The 22908-nt window shown below is 37.5% G+C and overlaps 1 protein-coding gene across 10 annotated transcripts in view; it reads left to right on the top strand.

The window, feature by feature from the left end:
- Positions 1 to 22908, top strand: part of FAM184A (family with sequence similarity 184 member A) — a 136797-nt gene that overhangs the window by 97174 nt on the left and 16715 nt on the right. For 6 of the 10 annotated variants that reach the window (XR_010727683.1, XM_066248297.1, XM_066248302.1 and 3 more), the window contains exons 10-13: positions 6609 to 6650; positions 18435 to 18647; positions 21166 to 21319; positions 21954 to 22081. Coding sequence is in view for 9 of the 10 variants with exons in the window: in XM_066248297.1 (XP_066104394.1) it covers positions 6609 to 6650; positions 18435 to 18647; positions 21166 to 21319; positions 21954 to 22081 (537 nt within the window). In the remaining variant the exon portion in view is untranslated. The remainder of the gene's footprint in view (positions 1 to 6608; positions 6651 to 18434; positions 18648 to 21165; positions 21320 to 21953; positions 22082 to 22908) is intronic. The other 4 variants (XM_066248305.1, XM_066248303.1, XM_066248299.1 and 1 more) reach the window with 1 other exon arrangement.

Here is a 22908-nt window from a genome sequence, read left to right as displayed (position 1 = left end):
TTATTATTGATATGTAGTTGTTTATTGCCATTTTATTCTCTAAAGTTAATATTCCTCTTTTACTATATTCTTTTCCCCCTTTGTTCTGTGTACAGTAGGCCCCTTAACATTTCTTACAGCATTGGTTTGGTTGTAATGAATTCCTTGAGTTTTGTTTTTGTCTGGGAAGCTTTTTATTTCTCGTTCAATTTTAAACAATAGCCTTGCTGTATAAAGTAGTCTTGGTTGTAGGCTCTTGTTCTGCTTTACTTTGAATATGTCTTGCCATTCCCTTCTGGCCTCAGGTGTTTCTGTTGAGAAGTTTGATGTCATCCTTATGGGGACTCCTTTGTAGATGATAGCCCTTTTTTCTCTAGCAGCTTTTAATATTTTCTCTTTATCTCTTAGCTTTGGTATTTTAATTATGATGTATCTTGGTGTAGATTTTTTTTGGTTTCTCTTTAATGGAATTCTCTGTGCTTTTTGAACTTGTGTGACATTTTCCTGCATTAATTTAGGGAAGTTTTCAGCTATGATTTCTTTGAACAGGTTCTCTAATCCTTGTTCTTTCTCATCTTCTTCAGGAACCCCTGTGATGCGGATGTTGTTTCTCTTTAGGTTGTCACAGAGCTCTCTTAGAGTTTCCTCAGATTTTTTTCAGTTTCTTTTCTTTTTGCTGCTCTGCTTTCATGCTTTCACTTATCTTATCCTCTAAGTCACTAATTCGATCCTCTGCTTCATCCAGCCTGCTTTTAATTCCTTCCAGTGTAGTCTTCATTTCTGATATTCTGTTTGTCATTTCTGTCTGGTTCTTCTTTATGATTTCCGTGTCCTTTTTGATGCTTTCAGTTTCTTTACTGAAGTGTTTATTAAGTCCATCTATTGTAGCTTTGAGATCTTTAAACATCCCAAACATCATTATTTTATACTCTGCATCTGGTAATTTGATTACTTCTGATTCATCCAAGACTTTATCAGAGGATTTATCTTATTGAAGCATATGACTTATGCTTCGCTGCCTACCCATTATTCTCTATGACTTGTAGGCTTCTTCCAACTGTGATCTCCTTACCTAGTAGAGCCTTTTTGAAGTCTTGATTTGTTTGTTTTCTTCTCAGTTTTCTTAACTCACTGGTAGTCTTGTTTACTGATCCTAGCAGGGTCTTATTTGGAGCTGTATCCAGGTGTAACCTGAGACTCTGAAGGCCGGATATGCGCCAGCTTCTCTCGGGGCAGGTGCTTTTTCCATTTCAATATGGGGAGGTGTATCTCAAATCTCCATGGAGTCCTGAGTTCCTGCCTCTCCTCCTCACTTCCTGTTTTCAGCTGTGTCTTGTTGCTCTAATTGGAGCTGGAGAGCTTTCCGGAGGTGGGTCACCCGGGACCACTTAAGGTTTGTGCTCTGTTGAGGGTTCAACCCCTCCCTCAGCTATGGATGAGTCAGCTTCTCAGGTCATCCCATGCATTCCTCTGCCCATCACCGTCTGTCTCTCTCCTCCCACTTTTCTTTTGGAAGACAAGCCAGCCCTCTCAGCTCATCTCGTTCCCAGGTCCCCAGGCAAGTGGCTGTGAGCGATTCTCTGCACTTCTCCTTGTAATGAGAGCCCATCTGGGCTCTCAGTCTCATCCTACATTTGTGCCTGGAAGCAGGGGAGGCCCACCACACCTCAGCACTCCCTACCAGACTTGGTGTGGCTTCTTCTTTGATCCTTAGTTTTTGAGACCTGTTCTTTTAATCCAAAGTTGGTTTGTCATGCTGATTGTTCCGAAATTAATTTGTAATCTAGTTTGGTGGTATGAGCTTGGAGTGTGCATCTGTCTACTCTGCTGTCATCTTGGTTCAGGCTGTGAGTTGCTTTTCTGTACATATTAGTATACTTGAAATTAAAAAAAAAGAAATTAGTATAAGAAAAATACTTTATATAAAGAAATTATACTATTATGTATTAAATATTAACTTTTAAAAATATTTTATTGAGCTTTAACATTTTACTTGAATTATAATGTAAGATTAGATATTGTTCCAAAGAATTTATGGATTTAGTAAATGATATTTCCTTTATTAGTAATGACAACTTTTTTCTGTCTGTTGGCATTTATTGACATTTTGACAGTTGCAAAAAATTCAGTGCTTCTGATATGCCTGGCACTGTGTCAGACCAGAAATGAGTTTGTAATGATCTCTTCCCTCTCAGTATTACAATCTGGAAAGGAAGGGAAATAGAAGTAACAATAACAATCATTACAATTATGGCACACAAGGATGTGCACCATTTGGACCTAACATAGTCAGGAAACTTGGGGAAGGCTTATCTGACAATGGGATCCTTTACCTGAAACCTGGAAGAGAAGCATGAGGCAGGCTTTGTGAAGGGGAACAGCACTCTGAGCAGAGGGGGAGGTAAGTGCAAAGGCCCTCTGGCAGCCCCCAAGACATTTGTTCTGTAGGATAGAGGGCTAGGAGGCTGGGGAAGCAGGCGAGCTCTGATCATGATTGTGCAGAACCTGGTTTGCCTTGTTGGGACTTTATCCAAAGAGCCATGAGAAGCTATTGAAAGGTTTGAATCAGTAGTGGGAATTATTCAGGTGTTGTAATTTCACATTTCTTGCTGCATATGGGAATAGAATAGAGTGGGACAAGATAGGGACCATTCAATGAATATTGATTCCCTTTGGCATCCTTTCTTTTTAAAAGATTAATATTTTCTGGACAAATATTTAGTGTATTTAGTATACTCATTAGTTCATTTCTGAGAGGATATAGTTCTAAGTCTTAGGATCTTTTGACTTTTGTCAGATTTCTGCACAATATATATGTGTGTGTACATATATATATATTTCTATATAACTTCTTTTTATCTCAAATTTTCTGTTTACTTCTGTTATAGGGAAGGGGAGAAATAAAGTAGAGAATAGTCAAAACTAACTCAGTAATGTAAGTCCATGTCATTCACTAATAAACATATAGTAAACATTTGTTTACCATTATTTACTCCGTGACAGGTACCAAGTTTGTTACTTTGGATGCAAAATATGAATAAGACAGGATTTCTGTCCTCTAAAAGATTGTAATCCAGTGATGTCAGTATTTATATACCAATACATTTGCAAAATGTAAATGTGGAAAATTTTGTGCCAGTCTCTAAATGAGTAAACTGAGGTTTAAAACAGTGAGATTGCTCCTAAGAGTGTAGTTTCTTATGTGCAAAGCTTTAAATATCTAATTAATACAGCAATTTTTTAAAAAATTTTATTTTTTCTTCTTTTCCAAGTGAGAGACTGGGAGATAGAGAGACGGACTCTGCATGCTCACTGACTGGGATCCACTTGGCAACCCCTGTCTGGAGCCAATGCTCTGCCCATCTGGGACCATGTTCGCAACTAAACTATTTTTAGTGCCTGAGGAAGGCTACATGGAGTCATGCTCAGCACCTGGGCAGATGCTCTCCAACCAGTCAAGTCATGGCTGCGGGAGGGGAAGAGAGAGAGCAGGAAGAGGGGGAGGGATAGAGAAGCAGATGGTTGCTTCTCCTGTGTGCCCTAACTAGGAATTAAACCCAGGATATCCACATGCCAGGCCGATGCTCTACCACTGAGCCAACTGGCTAGGGCCAAACAATTTCTTTAGTTATTTTTTTCTCACTTATCTGAAAGTCTGATTATATTCATTCTTCAAGAATAAAACTTCTGACATATGTATAGAGAAGTATCTGAGTACTGTCACTCATTTGAAGATCTCATGAGGACCCTTTCTCTCATCTCAAAAACTAACAAGAAGCTTAAGGTGCTTTAAAACTAATAGACTTTTATAGGGTATCAATTTTATTAACATAGATCTTGCTCATGGAATGCTTGCCAAATAATATTTTTGCATATAGAGTTTTAGTTCATCTAGTATGCTTTCAAGCAGACAGTTGGGGTGAGCTCATCCAGTCTTGCAACTTACATATCATCTATATGTCAGTGTCTTAATAAAGTTATATCCAGCCTTGACCTCTTACCTGAACTCACAGTCACTTGACTATTAAGCATCTCAAACCTAGCATGTCTGACTCAGAAGTATTGATTCCCATTCTCCATCCATAATCCCAGCATCTTCACTTCTTGTCATTTCTTGATGCTCAAAACAAAACATGAGGAGTCAACCCTAATTTCTCTCTCTTTTTTACTTCCCCTGTAATGTCAATCCTGCTTATCCACCTCCAAAACATACCCAGCTCCATCCCTTCCATTTCTCCTCCTAAAGACTAGTCCAAGCCCTGTGAAAATGGCCTCCTCTCATTCTGATTCCTTCATTCTCCAACAAGACCTTAACCCATCTTGCTCTGCAGGTGTCTCCCATCTTATTTCAGCCTCTCACATAGGCCCCGCCCATCACTCCATCACTCAGCTGCCTTCTACCTCAGAGTGTTTGTGCTGATCGATTTGCCAGTATGCTCTTCCCCGAAAACCATCTCATGTTGTGGCTGGCTCCTTCATTCATTCCCAATTAAGTGTCACTTCTTTCAAAACATCTGTCATTGCCATCAATGTGGTATCACCTCCAGTCATTTTCTATCAACCTTTTTTAAACAATTATCATGAATTTTTTTTTCTTATTAGTTTTTTTGTGTGTGTGTTTTACTGTCTTATTCAAGCTGTTTGTCTCACTGCTTATGATATTTCCCAGAATATAGTAGTACTCTAATAAATATTTTTAAATGAATAAATAAATCTTTGTTTATGTATTAACCAACAATGGTATTGCCACTGAATAGCACTAGTTGCACCTTTCCTGACGCTGAAGCTAGGTCTGTGATGTAAGTCACCCAGGTCACAGCCGAGGGACCAGGCCTTTTGTCTTAATAGTTCCATGGCCTGCAACAGTATGATGACAGAGGTGGTGACGTCTGAGTTTAGATTCAACTATACTTCTGTGTATAAAGTCTAAGTCCCCTAAGGGAGACCTGGCATGCCACTCTGATTTGTCATATTGGTTAGTTTTCTAATTGGTTCAGCAATATTCAACAACATATATTTGTATCATGATACCTCAAAGAGTGAAAAATAAAACCTACTTCATAAGCAAATACCATACATTTTAGATTAAATTTTAGTTCTAGGATATCAGTTCTGATAATTATAATGAGTTAAAAAGCTTTAACTAAAAATCCTTCTGATTTTTCTTAAGTTCTGTGAAGTCTGGAGAATTTAAGTGCCTCATTAGTATATGAAAGAATACTACTAGTATGAGGAAGAATAACAAAAAGATAAAAAATAAATTGATTTTGTCAATATGTATGAAAGTGTGAGAAAGTTTACACTGAGAAGTTATAATCAAATAGAAAGTTAATCTTTTTTTTAACTTACTGTTTTCAACTCTAGTAAACTCTAACCTAAAATACGCTGGTCTAAGTTATTAGTAAAAAATTGTTTACTAAAAATGTTACCTAATGTTTAAAAATAAAACTTATGTTTACCAAATAAAAACTGGCTTTAGTTTATCACATGCCAAGGAATAATCACATTATGGAAAAAAAGATAATTATATTCTGTCTGAAAATTTGATTATTGCCCAAAATAATAAACACCATTTTGCAGGAACTTTTCTATTAATATTAGTAATAAAAATTTTAACTGTTATTTTGTATTTTTGGAGGGCAAAAAAAAGTAAAGCCTTTGAAACAGCAATCACATTGTTTCCACGTTTGTGGTGAGGGGGAGCGCCTAGCCGCCTTCCCAGGGCTCTGTCACTCAGACTTCCGGTGAGCACCTGAGAAAGGAGCCCAGACCCTGATTTCCCAAATACGTCCTAGAAAATAGGCTCAAAATGATATGAAAGCACCTTTTTTTTCTTTTCCCAGTACAAAGCCAGATTGTGATTAAGTCTTCGTATCTCATTGGTAATCTCCTATTTCTGGCCCAGAGTTATGTAGTCAGTCAAGTTAGTGTTTCAGCTCTTGTCTGCTCATTTATCTTGAGAGAAATCCTTCTTGATCCAACATCAGTACTATGTCTAATACTTCAATATTTTGAAGCAATATATTGTAGATTTCTAGGAAGAATTGATAACAATAATATACCTTCCAGGTCCTTCAATAACCTTCGTTTTTTAAACTGAGCTTTGGTTTACATGTTCTGGCCTTTGGTATTTTGCATAAGGAAGTCTGCTAGCCCGCAAACATCGGACACTGTTTTAAGGGACTATAGATAATTTAGACTGTTAAGTCTTTTTTCTTCTTTTTTTTTATTAAGAAGTTTATTTACTTTTTATTGAATGTATTTGGGTGACATTGGTTAATAAAATTATATAGGTTTCAGGTGTACAGTTCTATAATACATCATCTGTATATGGTATTGTGTGTTCCCCACCCCAAGTCAGGTCTCCTTCCATCACCATTTATCCCCCTTCTCCCTCTTCTGCCTCCCCCACCCCCTTTCCCTCTTGTAATCACCATACTGTTATCTTAGACTGTAAGTCTTAAATTGCACTTTGTCTAATTTCTTTCTCAGAACTATTTTCAACTTATTTTTTCTTGAATATATTATAATTAATATTCTGTGTTTTACTCTCCCTTTTATCCCCTCTTTCTTTTTACTTAGTTGATTTCTGAACATTTCCCTTTATTCCTGTGATCTTTTCTTCATAGCGGCACTCACTGGGTGAAGCTTTGCATAAATCTATCAACAATGTAAGTGAGCGGCACTTACAGTTTGTATACAAGGGCATGTTGCACTTTTGATTTGCATAAACATCATCACTGCTTCAAAGCTTAAACTTAAATAAAAAATACACTTTGGCATTCAATAAGATATGCTTTGTATATGGGTAATAAAAGCTTCTAACTTTCAGCCATTTGTTTGTGTATGTGCATACATCTACCACATTGTATTAATAAGCATATATTTTATTATAGAGCCAAGCACGGTTTTACATTTCACACATAAAATTCATTATTTTAATGTTTACTTTGTAGATATAATAATGTTTTTGTAAAACTATTAACTAGTTGACTATCATAGAATTGGCAGTAAATATAAATGTTTTTATTTTGTTAAGCTAGTTTATTTAAAAAAAAAACTAGTATTAAAAGACTTTATAAGGACTAGTTGGGAAAGTTCAGAAGATTCAGAACATGTTTTACATTTTAATGTTATACTTATTAAAAGATTTAAAGTGGAGGTAAAACGTTTTCCTAATAATTAGCAAAGCTGTTGTTTTTACTTATGTACACTCAAGTATGCAGAAAGTTAGCTTCAAAACGATGTTCCATTTAAACACTCATTTAAAATGTTTTCTTTATATGTGAAGAGAAAAAATGAGATTTATTTTCACATCAAATCCATGCCCAGGTGTTCTTTAAAATAAGAACAGAAAGTTGAACATACCTGATTATTTTTACTGATATACAAGGGCAGAGCTGAGCATACATTTTCTGCAAGGGGCCAGCCAGCTAGTAAATCGCTCTGGCCTTGTGGGTTGTGCTTCTGTGGCAGCTGTGAACTTGGAAGCTGCAGCATGAAGGCAGCACAGACACACGGAATAAACAAATCCATGTGGCTGTGCCCAGTAAACCTTAATTTACAAAACAGGCTACAGTTTGCCAGTTCCTGTTCTAGAGGAATTGAAGCTTTGAGTCTAGTGAAAATTTGATACTTCTAGACTGAAACTATTTCCTCATACCTCCCTAATTTCTTTTTACTATCAAGAAAAGAGAAATTTTTTCTATCTTTCATATTCAATCTTTCATATTTGGTTTCTACATTAAAAATAATTAGAAACACACAAATGCATTTAATGCCATTTTCATTTATCTCAATATTGGTGAAATAAAGCTATATTTAGAGGTTCTTTTTAATAATCACATAGAACATAGTAAGAATTTGCACATAATTGCTATATAAATACTCTTTGACATGTGTGCTAATTGGAAGAGAAATAAGAACCAAATAAGGTATAAATTAAATGAATTGTACTTCAGTATATTAGTAACAACATAGTCACTTTTCCCTTAATAATTAGATATGAAAAGATGTTCATTAAACTAAAAACTACCTGAATGAAGTTAAATCTGTTAGTAACTAGAATGGGAATGCTTTGATTCATCTCCTACGGAAAAAGTAAAAGGGGTTGGTAACAATGAAATCACCATTAACTAATTCTCTTTAATAATTTCATCGTCATTCAGGATTAGTTCTTCACTCTGTTATTATGCAAAGACAATATGACCTTGTTAGAATGTTGTTCAGCAGGGTCACATCTACCCCCCCCCCCCGCACATTGTTTTCATTCAGCCTTTCATGCAAGAAGCTTCCACTCTATCATGTCTTGTTTTAAAGAAACATGTGACTATTGATACCTCTGTTCTTTATGAAAGCTTTCTAATTTTTTTCAACTAAGGATGAGAGGTACTTGGGAATGTATTACAGAAATATCTTAGGGACATCAAGTAGGCATTATCATATGACTCTTTTATTTTTATTTATTTATTTTTTTTTGTATTTTTCTGAAGCTGGAAACAGGGAGAGACAGTCAGACAGACTCCCGCATGCACCCAACCAGGATCCACCTGGCACACCCACCAGGGGGCGACGCTCTGCCCACCAGGGGGCGATGCTCCGCCCCTCTCGGGCGTTGCTCTGTTGCGACCAGAACCACTCTTGCACCTGGGGCAGAGGCCAAGGAGCCATCCCCAGCGCCTGGGCCATCTTTGCTCCAATGGAGCCTTGGCTGTGGGAGGGGAAGAGAGAGACAGAGAGGAAGGAGAAGGGGAGGGGTGGAGAAGCAGATGGGCGCCTCTCCTGTATGCCCTGGCCGGGAATTGAACCGAGGACTTCTACACACCAGGCCAACGCTCTACCACTGAGCCAACGGGCCAGGGCCTATCATATGGCTCTCTTTTTTTTTTTTGTATTTTTCTGAAGCTGGAAACCGGGGAGAGACAGTCAGACAGACTCCCGCATGCGCCCGACCGGGATCCACCCGGCACGCCCACCAGGGGTGAAGCTCTGCCCACCAGGGGGCAATGCTCTGCCCTTCCAGGGCGTCGCTCTGCCGCGACCAGAGCCACTCTAGCGCCTGGGGCAGAGGCCAAGGAGCCATCCCCAGCGCCCGGGCCATCTTTGCTCCAGTGGAGCCTTGGCTGCGGGAGGGGAAGAGAGAGACAGAGAGGAAGGAGGGGGGGGGCGGTGGAGAAGCAAATGGGCGCTTCTCCTATGTGCCCTGGCCGGGAATCGAACCCGGGTCCCCCGCACGCCAGGCCGACGCTCTACTGCTGAGCCAACCGGCCAGGGCCTATCATATGGCTCTTAATTAAAGAACTCACTTTACAGGTCTTCTTAGAAAATACCAAAAAATTGTGAGTAATTCAGAATATTTTCAGAATGGTCATGATTTCACAAGCCTAAATTTACTTTTCTTCGCTAGACTCTTCAAAAATAGCTAATTAGTGGTTAAAAAGAGAAAACCATAAAAAAATTAAAATAGGCACCTTCAAACATTGTATGTGAGCGTTCATATAAATTATTACATAGTAATAAATTATTCTACTAAGCCTGTGTTAGCAATTTTTAATGTTGCTTTATACATTTGAGAGTATTGAACTAAATATTAATATGTGTTTAAACTTTCTAATAATTGTTTACCTTTCTTGTCAAAATTGATAGATATTCTGGCTCAACACACTTCCATACTTATAACTTATTGAAAAATGAAATTATATTTACACATCCTATTTTTTCTAAAATTTTTTCTTTCTTGTTTTCAAAGATGAATGAACCCTATCACACAAAACCCCAGCCCTAAGAAATAAATTATTTTTAAAAACTCATAATTTACATACAGCCTTCTTCAAAAAAGACACAGATAAACAGTTTGCCAATATTTTGAAAAATTGATACAAGCTACAGTAGAGAAGGCCATACATAATATTACTTGAGAAAAATACTCCTTTGTTTTCCCCCTTGATCTCATAAAATGAACTGAGAGCAGGGGATAAATAAAAGGCCAGGGCTCTGAAGACTTCTCTAGATATTGCCTTAAGATTATCTTGAAAGCAGCAGTGAAGATCTTAGTTTTATGAATTCCAGGGCAGTGGTTCTCAACTGTTGCTGTGCATTAAAGCCATCTGTGAAACCTAAAACAGAGAGAGATGTGCAGCTTTCCAATAGACTCATGTGTGTGCATGTTCACACCATTTGATTTTTTGTTTGGGAGGAATTGTCTGTGTGTGTGTGCAATATTTGTAATATTGCAAAATTAGGTGAGATAATCCAAATTTCCATCAGGAACGATTAAAGTAATTTATAGTGTGTCATATTCTGGAATTATGTCTGTTAGGAAGCATTTGGCTACAAATAGCAGAACAGCCAGTTAGCAGTGGCTTAGGATGTCAAGATATTTAATTTAGAAGGCAGGTATTTTCTGCACTTCTGCTTTGCCATGTTCAGTGTGTTAACTATTTGACTTAAGTTTGTTGTGTCATAATTGCAACATGGCTTCTCCCGCTCCGGCTGTCATGTTCTTAAACAACTGTGCTAATGCCAGAGACTCTCCTCAAGTGCTTTTTAACTTTTATCAGGAAATAAACTCTTTCCCCCAAATTCCCCATACACTTCCTTTTAGCTTATTAACTAAAACAGGGTGACATGTCCTTATAGTTAGATTTCTGTGACTTTCTTATCTCGGTCATAGTCCATCTTTTGGTGCGAGGAGACTCACTTACCTTCTTTAAGATAGGTATTTCTACTTGGTCCCTGAACAAATTCCAGAGCTTAGCTAACAGGGAAGAAAGAGGGAGATTGGCGCTTGGGGAACAGTGCCTGCAGTAGGAAGACAGTACTGTCATTGAAAAGAGTGTAAATGATCATGGGTATGTGTACTTTATAAATACCACTGTGAAGGGAAAAACAAACCTATAAACACACAAGCTCCCTGGCCTCCCTTGTGGAAATGATCATGGATGTATAAATGATCATGGGTATGTGTACTTTATGAATACCACTGTGAAGGGAAAAACAAACCTATTGTATAAACACACAAGCTCCCTGGCCTCCCTTGTGGAAAAATCATTAACGATGGATAAATAAATCCTTGGGTATACTCATTTTGGAGGAAAGTACATAGCGTTGGGTGTGTGAAAAGCCACTTCATCACAAATGACACCTGCAGGTCAGGACACTTCACAATTTTACATTTGAAGTGTTGTTTGTGCAGTGCATATGGAATGTCTGTCCCAACCGGCAGCCCTGTTGGTCTGTCTCAGCTGCTTTGGATGTTAGGCACTCACTGGTCTCCTGAGGTGTGATCTGGGGCTCCAGAGTAACTTGTGTGTATAAGACATAGCCACTGTTGTGTCAGATCGTGGCAAGTGTACTCTCTACATTTGGTGAAAATAGTCCAGCCACTTACCATGATGGAGTAAAAATAGCAACAGAAAACAAAACAGGCAATTATTTCAAGAGAGAGAAATAATTATATCTGGGGAGGTACCAAAGTGTTAATAGTGGTTACCCTTAGCGATTGGGATTGAGCAAGGAAAGGGGATGAATTAGATTTTCCCTTTTATTTTTCAACATATCTTTATTTTTTTTTCACAATGAACACATTATATTGCTAATTTGGGATAAAAATATATTAGATGGCCCAGGACTGATTCTAGACCGTCTAAATCAGAGTATCAAGGGATCAGGGCTGGGCAAGTATATTTATAAAATCTACAGATGTTATTCTGATACACAGACAGGTTTGAGAACCACAGATTATATTTATTATCTCATGAAATGTTTTTAGGACAAATTATTTGTCTACTTTCTGTATTCTTTCATTTCTATAACAAGACTGATTTTTGGGGATGGGGGCAAAAAACACTAACAGTGCATCAAAAACCGAAGGTGATGAATTACATGCTCCATGTTGACATTGTGTCATCCACCCATTTGATGTTTCAGTTTCTTGGGGAGTTCTTCCAGCATTGTTGTTGAGGCACAGAATCCTTGTGACACTGCTCGGTAGGGACTAGGGAGAGCTTTTCTTTCTTCAGAAAAATGTGCCCATGTGTATTTTAATTTAAATTTTGGTTGTTTTGGAATTTCTACAACACTTTTTTTTCACAAATCAACAGTATTTTAAGTGGTAGGGATAAAATAAGGTGGTACTTAATATCAGTGCAATTTGGCCTTAAAAATTGTTTGCAAAGTTTCTGGTACCTATCAATGAGTGTAATTCATATCCAAACTGCTATGGTAGCATTTTTTAAATGAGGATTAAAGTTTTTCTGAAATAAGGATCTTTTTTGGTTTATTTAAAATCAATAAGCATTAAAATTAAAAATTATAACAAATGTACAGAGACCAATACCATATATTACATAATTTAAATCAACTACTGTTTCTTATTCATTTGTTCAACAAATGTCTTTCTATAATCCAGTCATAAACATCTTAAGATTGCCCAAACTATTTAATGTAAAATTTATCTTTGTTCTCTTTTATTTTGAATTAATGAAATTTTACATTAACATAGGGATTGGAAAAAGTAGGTTTACAGTTGTGAGTACACAGAACAGATTATTATTGTATTATTATTTACTAATTATTATACTATCTTCCATATGGACAACTATAAATTTACTTTTTCCCACCCCAATGTATGCCCATGCAATATACTATACTCAGCTGTTAAACATTAGTTCATTTGACATTGCTTTGCTCATTATTTGTCTTTTAAAGTCCTCATAATTTTCATGCTGAATAAAGTCTGTCAATTTAATGCAATTCCACTAATTTATTTATGAAAAGAACAAAATAAGTTTCAGTGCTGCATGGCATGAGAAATGCTTTCTGCTTATAATTCATGTTAATGTCTTGAGCATGAATCCAAAGATTTTAGATAGCCTTAATATTACTTTGATGTGTTTTCAAAGTTAATATAAAGTATCTAATCTAAGTATATTTAACACTAAATTGCATGATAATGTCTCTTTGTACATACTTTATATTTTCTTGAGTATAGAGAAAAAGATTTAATATTTATCCTAAAATGATAAAGTATTGCTTTGGAATCCTTTCAAGGTAAAGTATATTAAGTAAAATATTTAAGTATATTTTATTTAAACTGGGAGGTTTGAAAGTGTGCTGGATTTTCAAAAGTGCAACTATTATGTTATTGTGGTTCTTCGTTTATTTTAAATGTTATATTCATAAGTTTCATCCTTAGATAGTTCAATTACGAGTCAAACTGTAGTCAGATTAACATAGGAGCTCTTTTTGATGTAGTGAACTTTTGAAATATAATAGGTATTGCTGAATGTAGGATACATTGGTGTGAACTGATTAGCTCTTTACTCACCTAAGTGCACAACTGAATTGGAGGACTCTATCCAGGGCCACAGCCAGCCCATATGGTGCCTGTGTGCAAATCAGAAATACGTGCCTGTTCTTTTCTGGTGGACACAGATGCATACCAGGGCAGATGTGTTGGTGAGCAGTTTGTTCACTGGGTGGGTTTCATTCCTCTCTTAACCAGGGGCCATGTAATAGCATTGACTATCTATCATTTTTGTACATGTAACATAGTCTTTTCCTAACATTCCTACATGTGTTCTAATAAGTTGTCACTTGACAGCCACATGAGTCCACATGCTAGGTCTGGGACCAGAGCTGATTTTGGTCTTGAAGAGGGTTGGTTCCTTCTTTATTTTAAGAACCAGCTAGCTAGGAAGAAAATAACTCTACGAATTACATATCAATGTTCACAAATACACATTTTGTTGCCTTTTATCCTTTTATGATTTTTTTTCCTGGGTTGTCTTTAATGCTCATTTTATCCTGATTTTCTTTGCATAAAATGGTGAGAAGTCACAGAGGATAATTTTTCTTGGTCTTTCTAATTCACAAGTATGCTCTTAGCTGTTGCTGTGACATTCGCCTGCAATTTTTACACTTACGGGATTTATTTCCGTCTATAAATCATGGGTGCTGCTGTCATTTAGAGGTGTTAGGGTGGCATTGCATGGAGTCAGTGCTGCAGTTCTACTTGGCTCCAATCATATGAAATAACCTCTGAAACCTTAGGTTTGTGTAGAAATCATTAAGTAAAATTCATATAACTTTCAGTAGGCAGAGTCACGCCTTCTGAAATACATTAAAACAGATTGAAAATCTGTGTCTTTTACCTTTTATTTTGAAAAATTACAAACCTATAGAAAAACAGCAAGAACAGAATAGGAAGCACCTGTATACCCTTTATCTAGAGCAGCGGTTCTCAACCTGTGGGTCTCGACCCCGGCGGGGGTCGGTCACGACCCACAGGTTGAGAACCGCTGATCTAGAGTTAATGATTATATTTACCATACCTGCTTATTTCTCTTTGCCTATGTGTATATCATTTTTATTACTATTATTGTGACTTGTTGCTGATCCATTTGAAAGTATGCTGGAGACATCATGGCCCTTCACTCCTAAATATCAATATTTCAGTCTGTATTTTCTATAAACAACAGCCTTCTTTCACATAACCACAGAACAATGATCAAGACGTTGATTCATTACTATTATTTAATATACATTTCATATTTAAATTTTGTCAATTGTCTGAAAAATGTCCCTTATAATTTTTTTCTGCCAGGATCCAATCCCCAGCAGACATTTAGTCATCACGTCTTTAGCCTTTTTCAATCTCAGACTTTCTTTGTCTTTCGTAACATTAGGATTTTTGGCATGCCGGCCAGTCACTTAGCGAACACTCCTCTATTTGGGTTTGTCTGAGGTTACCTCAGGAGTAAATGCAGGTGATTCCCTTCTGGTAGGGTCCTTCTCAGAACCTCACATCAGGGGCTGGAGGGAGTTTTTAACCATGGGACGCAGATAGAGCTTCTGCTGGGCTTGTCACCCTCCAGCAACTCTTACTGAATGGATCATTCCATGATGCCAGCAAGCCATGCAAATATGGCCCCTGCTTCTATCCATCTTGTCTCCAGCCCTACTGACAGGGCTTTTCCACTGCCTTGAGCCAGTCAAATCCTCTCCCTGGAGAGCTCTTTCCCACCCTTTCTCCTCCTGAACATTTGTGTCAATTGTATCATTTCTCACTAGTGCTTGACTGCCTCCATAAAGGCATCTGTGGCCCTGGTGCTGATCAGTGGATAGTGTTGGCTCGATATATGGATGTCCTGGGTTCTGGGTTCAATTTCTGGTCAGGGCACAAATGAGAAGCAACCATCTGCTTTTCTCCTCCTTCTCTCCCTCTTCACCTCCTGAGCCAGTTGCTCGATTGGTCTGAGCATCAGCCTCAGGTGCTAAAAGTAGCTCCGTTGATTTGAACATTGGCCCCAGATGGCAGTTGTCAGGTAGGTCCCGGTCAGGGTACATGCGGGAGTCTGTCTTAACATCGCCCCTCCTCTCACCTAGAGAAAAGAAAATAAATAAATAAAGGCATCTGCTAACCTTTACAACTGATCCTGACTTATAACTGTCCAAACCTTCCAGACATATAGTCATCCACCAGCGTCACTATAGCCTTAGACTATTTCCTGCTGCTCACCTTTGATCTTTTCTGTCTTCTAGTTTCTCCTTTCTTATTTTGCATCTCAAGCGATTCTCCCCCTTTTTCTTCCTTTGTGAAACATGAGGCTGCCTATATCTGCCTTTTATCACTCAAATGAAAGTCCTTTCCCACTTACAAAAAGTCACTTTAAAGCATCCTGTTGCCATTGGTGACACACAGAGTATCTTAAGTTACTTAATGGAACACATTTGACAACTTTTTATCTCTTTCCCCTAAGATCCCACTAGATTCAGACTTCTATTAGAATACGGTTATCTAATTTCAAGTCACAGTTTCCTGTACAGGGGAAAAGAAATAGATCAAACAAATGATTTCATCATTATATATGTATTACATATATACACGTAATATTTGATTTTAAGTATTTTAAGACGCAGAAGCAATGCAGACATTAAGGGTGACATCTGTTTTCAAAAGGAGTGACAAATCAATTTTCAATTGTGAAATAAAGGCACTTGTCATTATTGTAAGGACATAACTAGAGAATTATGGGATGCTTATGATTTTTAAAAAGCTTGAAGGTTTGCAAGTACTTTGAATTAAATCAAAAGTCAAAATAAGCCCTGGCCGGTTGGCTCAGCGGTAGAGCGTCGGCCTAGCGTGCAGAGGACCCGGGTTCGATTCCCGGCCAGGGCACACAGGAGAAGCGCCCATTTGCTTCTCCACCCCTCCGCCGTGCCTTCCTCTCTGTCTCTCTCTTCCCCTCCCGCAGCCAAGGCTCCATTGGAGCAGACAGAGATGGCCCGGGCACTGGGGATGGTTCCTTGGCCTCTGCCCCAGGCGCTAGAGTGGCTCTGGTCGCAACATGGCGACGCCCAGGATGGGCAGAGCATCGCCCCCTGGTGGGCAGAGCGTCGCCCCATGGTGGGCGTGCCGGGTGGATCCCGGTCCGGTGCATGCGGGAGTCTGTCTGACTGTCTCTCCCTGTTTCCAGCTTCAGAAAAATGAAAAAAAAAAAGTCAAAATAATAAAAATTTATCACAATGATTCTAAATTATGAACTGCTAATCTTTTTTTAAATACTAGCTTTTTCATCCTCACATAATCTTGACTAACATTTATTGAGCACTTATTGATACTACCTGCCAGAGGCTGTTCTAAGTGCATAGTAACACTCTTCATTTTCATGTAGCCCAGTGAGGGGTTGATACAAGCAAGTGGTAGAGCTAGGATTTTAACTCAGAACCCATGGTCCTAACTACTCAATATTACTGCCTCACAGATAAGCAGTTTAACTTTTCATATTATCTCTTTGAAGTGACCGTAATCTACTAAATACATTAGTTTTCTTTTGTTTTTATTTCATATTGTGAATATTTATTTATTGCAGTGCAATATACGTGTTCATTGTATTTCTAAATGTGGGCTGCAGTGTTCTTTAAAATCTACAAAAGTAATACCACTAAAATAGTCTATTTTCAGAGTAACTACTAAAACTAGAATTGAAAGTGTTAATACCTAAATATTAGGTATTGATGGTATATTGTAAACCAGGGGTCCCCAAACTTTTTACACAGGGGGCCAGTTCACTGTCCCTCAGACTGTTGGAGGGTTGGACTATTAAAAAAAAACTATGAACAAATCCCTGTGCACACTGCACATATCTTATTTTAAAGTAAAAAAATAAAACGGGAACAAATACAATATTTAAAATAAAGGACAATTAAATTTAAATCAACAAACTGACCAGTATTTCAATGGGAACTATGGGCCTGCTTTTGACTAATGAGATGGTCAATGTGCTCCTCTCACTGACAACCAGTGAAAGAGGTGCCCTTTCCAGAAGTGTGGCAGGGGTGGATAAATGGCCTCAGGGCCGCGTGCAGCCCTGTTGTAAACATTTTAAGTAGATACTTTCCTAAGGCAATTGTTTTACTATAGTTAGTATCTTTAAAATGCTTTTTCCCCTTAGATGGGCAGTGTGTGAAACATGCCTTGTATTTAGTCCCTACTGTGTCTGTCCTGTGGCATAGATCTAGAGGGGCAGTGTGTGAAACATGCCTTGTATTTAGTCCTCACTGTATCTGTTCTATGGCATAGATCTAGACGGGCAGTGTGTGAAACATGCCTTGTATTGATTCCTCACTGTGTCTGTTCTGTGGCATAGATCTAGACGGGCAGTGTGTGAAACATGCCTTGTATTGATTCCTCACTGTGTCTGTTCTATGGCATAGATCTAGACGGGCAGTGTGTGAAACATGCCTTGTATTGACTCCTCACTGTGTCTGTTCTGTGGCATAGATCTAGACGGGCAGTGTGTGAAACATGCCTTGTATTGACTCCTCACTGTGTCTGTTCTGTGGCATAGATCTAGACGGGCAGTGTGTGAAACATGCCTTGTATTGATTCCTCACTGTGTCTGTTCTGTGGCATAGATCTAGACAGGCAGTGTGTGAAACATGCCTTGTATTGATTCCTCACTGTGTCTGTTCTGTGGCATAGATCTAGACGGGCAGTGTGTGAAACATGCCTTGTATTGATTCCTCACTGTGTCTGTTCTGTGGCATAGATCTAGACGGGCAGTGTGTGAAACATGCCTTGTATTGATTCCTCACTGTGTCTGTTCTGTGGCATAGATCTAGACGGGCAGTGTGTGAAACATGCCTTGTATTGATTCCTCACTGTGTCTGTTCTGTGGCATAGATCTAGACGGGCAGTGTGTGAAACATGCCTTGTATTGACTCCTCACTGTGTCTGTTCTGTGGCATAGATCTAGACGGGCAGTGTGTGAAACATGCCTTGTATTGATTCCTCACTGTGTCTGTTCTGTGGCATAGATCTAGATGGGCAGTGTGTGAAACATGCCTTGTATTGACTCCTCACTGTGTCTGTTCTGTGGCATAGATCTAGATGGGCAGTATGTGAAACATGCCTTGTATTGATTCCTCACTGTGTCTGTTCTGTGGCATAGATCTCCTTGCTGAAGCAGAACCTGGAGATGCAGCTCTCCCAGTCCCAGACTTCTTTGCAGCAGCTTCAAGCCCAGTTTACACAAGAACGACAACGACTTACGCAAGAGCTTGAAGAATTAGAGGAACAACATCAACAGAGACATAAATCTTTAAAAGAAGCACATGTCCTTGCATTTCAAACTATGGAAGAAGAGAAGGAAAAGGAACAAAGAGTAAGCTTAATGTGACACATGTTCAAACAGAATTCAACAGCCTAATTAGCCTTCAAATTCTTAAGAATTCATTTTTTTAGCTCCCAGAAATTATGTGTGGCTTTATTTCCATGTAATTTATAGTATTTGACTTCCTATAGGGGTCATAGTATTTAAACGTATCTAGTTTATACACTATCACAGACAGGTTAGGCTAGGGCCAACATTTTATATCTGTTTTCCATTATATTGCCAAGTTCATGATGAGACTAATAGTCTATCTAGTTGTCTTATAGTTAACACTGATTAAATAAATTTAGCACGGTCCTCCTGAACCACTCTAATCACTTAATATTATCTTGAACTTATAATACTCTTTCATCAAATTTTTAACTTTTCTCTTTCAGGCTGGATCTACAAATGGCATGTATCTAATTAATTTATATATTTTCAACCCAGATTTTTTTCTCACACTTTTTAAAAACAGATTTTTTTCTCACACTTTTTAAAAATTGTACAAATCTCACAATAAAATTATAGACATTTTAAAATAGTGCAATCCCCTAGATACAGCCCAAAGGCTATATGAAAAGTAGTAATACAAACAGGTCACTCAAAAGTGATTTAAATCAAACAGATTTATTATTAGATTAATCATATATGCCGGAATCTCCCCATATTCATTACTGAGTTCTGTCTTAAAATATTAGCTTGACATAGTCTTAGTGTGATTAATTTTGGTATAGTTTTTTTCTTAACACTGTATTTTCCAATTTCTTCTAAGGAACTTGTGGTAATTAAGATAAAGATTGACAGAATAATACAGTTTTACTCACAATAATTTTCAATATTTATAGCCATTACAGACATAAGTTGTTTCTTAGTTCTTTATGTGGGAGCAGGCACTATTTTAAGAAGCGGTATGTTATAAAGAAATTAAAACAAGAAAGCTCTATCCTTTTAAAAACAGTTAACTTGTCTGGACAGTAAGTTGAAGTTTCTCAATCTGGTTGAGGAAGTTCTTTGTTTAAAAGTTAGGCCTCTCTAGAACCTATGTAAACACAATAAATTAAAAAAAAAAGGGCCCTGGCCGGTTAGCTCAGCGGTAGAGCGTCGGCCTGGCGTGCGGGGGACCCGGGTTCGATTCCCAGCCAGGGCACATAGGAGAAGCGCCCATTTGCTTCTCCACCCCCCCCCTCCTTCCTTTCTGTCTCTCTCTTCCCCTCCCGCAGCCAGGGCTCCATTGGAGCAAAGATGGCCCGGGCACTGGGGATGGCTCCTTGGCCTCTGCCCCAGGCGCTAGAGTGGCTCTGGTCGTGGCAGAGCAACACTCCGGAGGGGCAGAGCATCGCCCCCTGGTGGGCAGAGCGTCGCCCCTGGTGGGCCAGCCGGGTGGATCCCGGTCGGGCTCATGCGGGAGTCTGTCTGACTGTCTCTCCCCGTTTCCAGCTTCAGAAGAAAAAAAATACAAAAAAAAAAAAAAAAAGTTAGAGCTGATTGCATTGCTAAATCTATTTTCCTTGGATACCATTTGTGAATTGAAATAAACATAAGCTCTCATATCAGTACTTTAATTTTACACATTCACTTTTTTGATACTTTAATCATTTTTCTTTGCAATTTTATTTTCTGTCCTTAGGCAGCCAAACTATGTAAGTAATGTCTAAATTTAAAGTTCTCTACTTTACCTATAGCCAAAGAAACATATGCTTTATTTTTCAGAAATAAAACACTTTTAAAACAGTGAACATATAATTAGCCAAATACTAATCTTTAAAACAGCAGGTTATAGTAATGATTAAAGAAATGCTGCTGTAGCTACAATATGGTATCTTTCTCAGAAACCTTTCATGTTATAGGTTACTGTAAGATAAACCCTTCCTGGCAAAGTTCAGTCTCTGACCTTGAAGTATCCTGAGTTCTGTTTTTTTTCTTGTGGCCATAGGTCTTCCTCTTCTTAGCCACATGCAGTGTCTTCTCTCTGGAGAGGTTTTTAAAACTAATCACACAAAGAGCTTTAGTTTATTTTGTCAGCTACCCCTTTACAGAGCTTTTGCTTCTATTCCCAAATTCAGTAAAAAAGAATGACTATACAAAGTAGCTACAAAATAATTGATGATGTTGAAGTTATAAGCACCCCATCTCTTTTTTCCTTATCAGAAGATCTTTTCAAGTAATGCCCTCCTTCCTGTCTCTCCTGTGTCTGAGTCTGTGCACACAGAATTATTCATTAATTTTAGGTGGTTCACACCTGTTAGCAGCTTTAGAAAACGACTTTATTGAAAACTGCTTTAGGGTAAGAGTCTATATTCTAAGTCAGATACAATATATTGAGTCAAACTCGTTTCAACAAGATTAGTTTATTGTTCTGAAGTGACTCTACTAATTTTCTAATGGTGGTTATCTTATATTTCATTTTCTTATAAATGAATTAAAAATGCCTTTACTTTAATAACCCAGTTTTAGTAATTATTTTGTTATTTGCATTTTTCTTCCTGTATTCTAACATAATGATTTGAATATGTTCCTCCTGTTCTAGGCTCTTGAAAATCATTTACAGCAGAAACATTCAGCAGAGCTTCAGTCATTGACAGATGCACACAGAGAATCAATGGAGGGCTTCCGGATAGAAATGGAACAGGAACTTCAGACCCTCCGGTTTGAATTAGAAGATGAAGGAAAGGCGATGCTCGGTATTTTGCATGGATTTTAATCTTGTCATATTTATGTGTACATTCTTCAACTTTAAAATTTAACATGAAATCATGAAGTTTTATTTTAGTTTTAAAATATCAAAATGAATAAATGTTTTACATATTTTATTTGAAGCTACCAGATGAAGAGGCAGGTAGATTGGAATTCAAATGAAAATGATGACTTCCAAATCACTAAAAGCATTCACCAGCTAGTGTTTAACATCTTTTTTAAGGAGGTTGTGGAAAATTCTTACCTAGTTGGGAAGTTGCCTCCTAAATATGTGCTATGGTACCATTCAACTCTAAAATGTTATTATTCTAATAAGCGAATGAGAAAAGTTTAAAGCATTTTATTTCATTAGTACTTTAATTGCAAACTGAAAGCATATAGAAAAATATAGTATCTTGATCCATTTGAACAGCTGAAAATTATTATCAAAGCTAGATATGACCTCAAATCCATAATATTCTACTATGTAATATTTTAAGAGGCATACACAATTTTGTGGAATTTTAATGGACTATATACAAGAGTTCTGATTTTAAAAATAGTCTGAGACACTTATAGTTTTTATCAGTGTATCTATGTTTTTAAAAATGTGCTAAACCTCTTTTTATCCTTGGATTCCAGCTTCTTTACGCTCAGAACTGAACCATCAACATGCAGCTGCAATTGATTTATTACGGCATAATCATCATCAAGAATTGGCTGCTGCTAAAATGGAATTAGAGAGAAGCATAGACATCAGCAGAAGACAGGTAGGGATGAACATTCTGTTCAGTGATTATTTCTTAAATGTGACTAGATTTGAATGTTCACAGTTTTCTGAAAAGTATTTTATAATAACTAGTCTTTTCACTAGTTATTATTTACTATCTATATTAAAGGCTTTCCTTTTTAAAGGTAAATACATAACAACTAATGGTTATAAAGTTTACATTTTATTTTATAATGACCTGTTAATTGAACATTTTGAATTTTACCAGCATCATGAGAAAGTAAACAATAAAATATAAATAAGGCCAAGAGAGAAGACACAATACTATTGTATAAAACAGCACCGCCCAGTAGAACTTCCATGATGTTATATATCTCTGCCATCCAGCATGGTGGTCACTAGCCACATAGGCCAAATATGTCTTCTGTGACTGAGCAACTGGGTTTTCAATTTTATGTAAACCAAGTTAAACTTGAATTTAAACAGCTATATTGAAAAACATAGCTATAGAAGTAGCAGGTCCTTGAGAAGAAAGAAGATAACTTATATTTCCATCACTCTAGCACAGCTACTATTTGTACTTTTTAAACATTGTTATTTGGTCAAGTGTACTTCCTTTAATTACTTTGTGATTTTGAATTCTCAGGATCAAAGAAGTCTTAGAATATCTAGATGGATGGATTTTTTTTAGACATAGTACAATAAAAATTATTACTGGTTTATTAGACTTACAACTTTTACTTTGTTAGTCTTCAGCTATATTAAATGATCAATCCGAATTTTCTCTTTATTACTGGGCAGTTTTAAATGAGGTACCTAATAATCATGGACAGAAGTTATATTCTCTTCCAGTAGGCTGGCACAGAA

Source organism: Saccopteryx bilineata, chromosome 12, assembly GCF_036850765.1.
Source record: "Saccopteryx bilineata isolate mSacBil1 chromosome 12, mSacBil1_pri_phased_curated, whole genome shotgun sequence".
Lineage (NCBI taxonomy): Eukaryota > Metazoa > Chordata > Mammalia > Chiroptera > Emballonuridae > Saccopteryx > Saccopteryx bilineata.
This window is presented reverse-complemented; position numbering and strand designations above follow the sequence as displayed.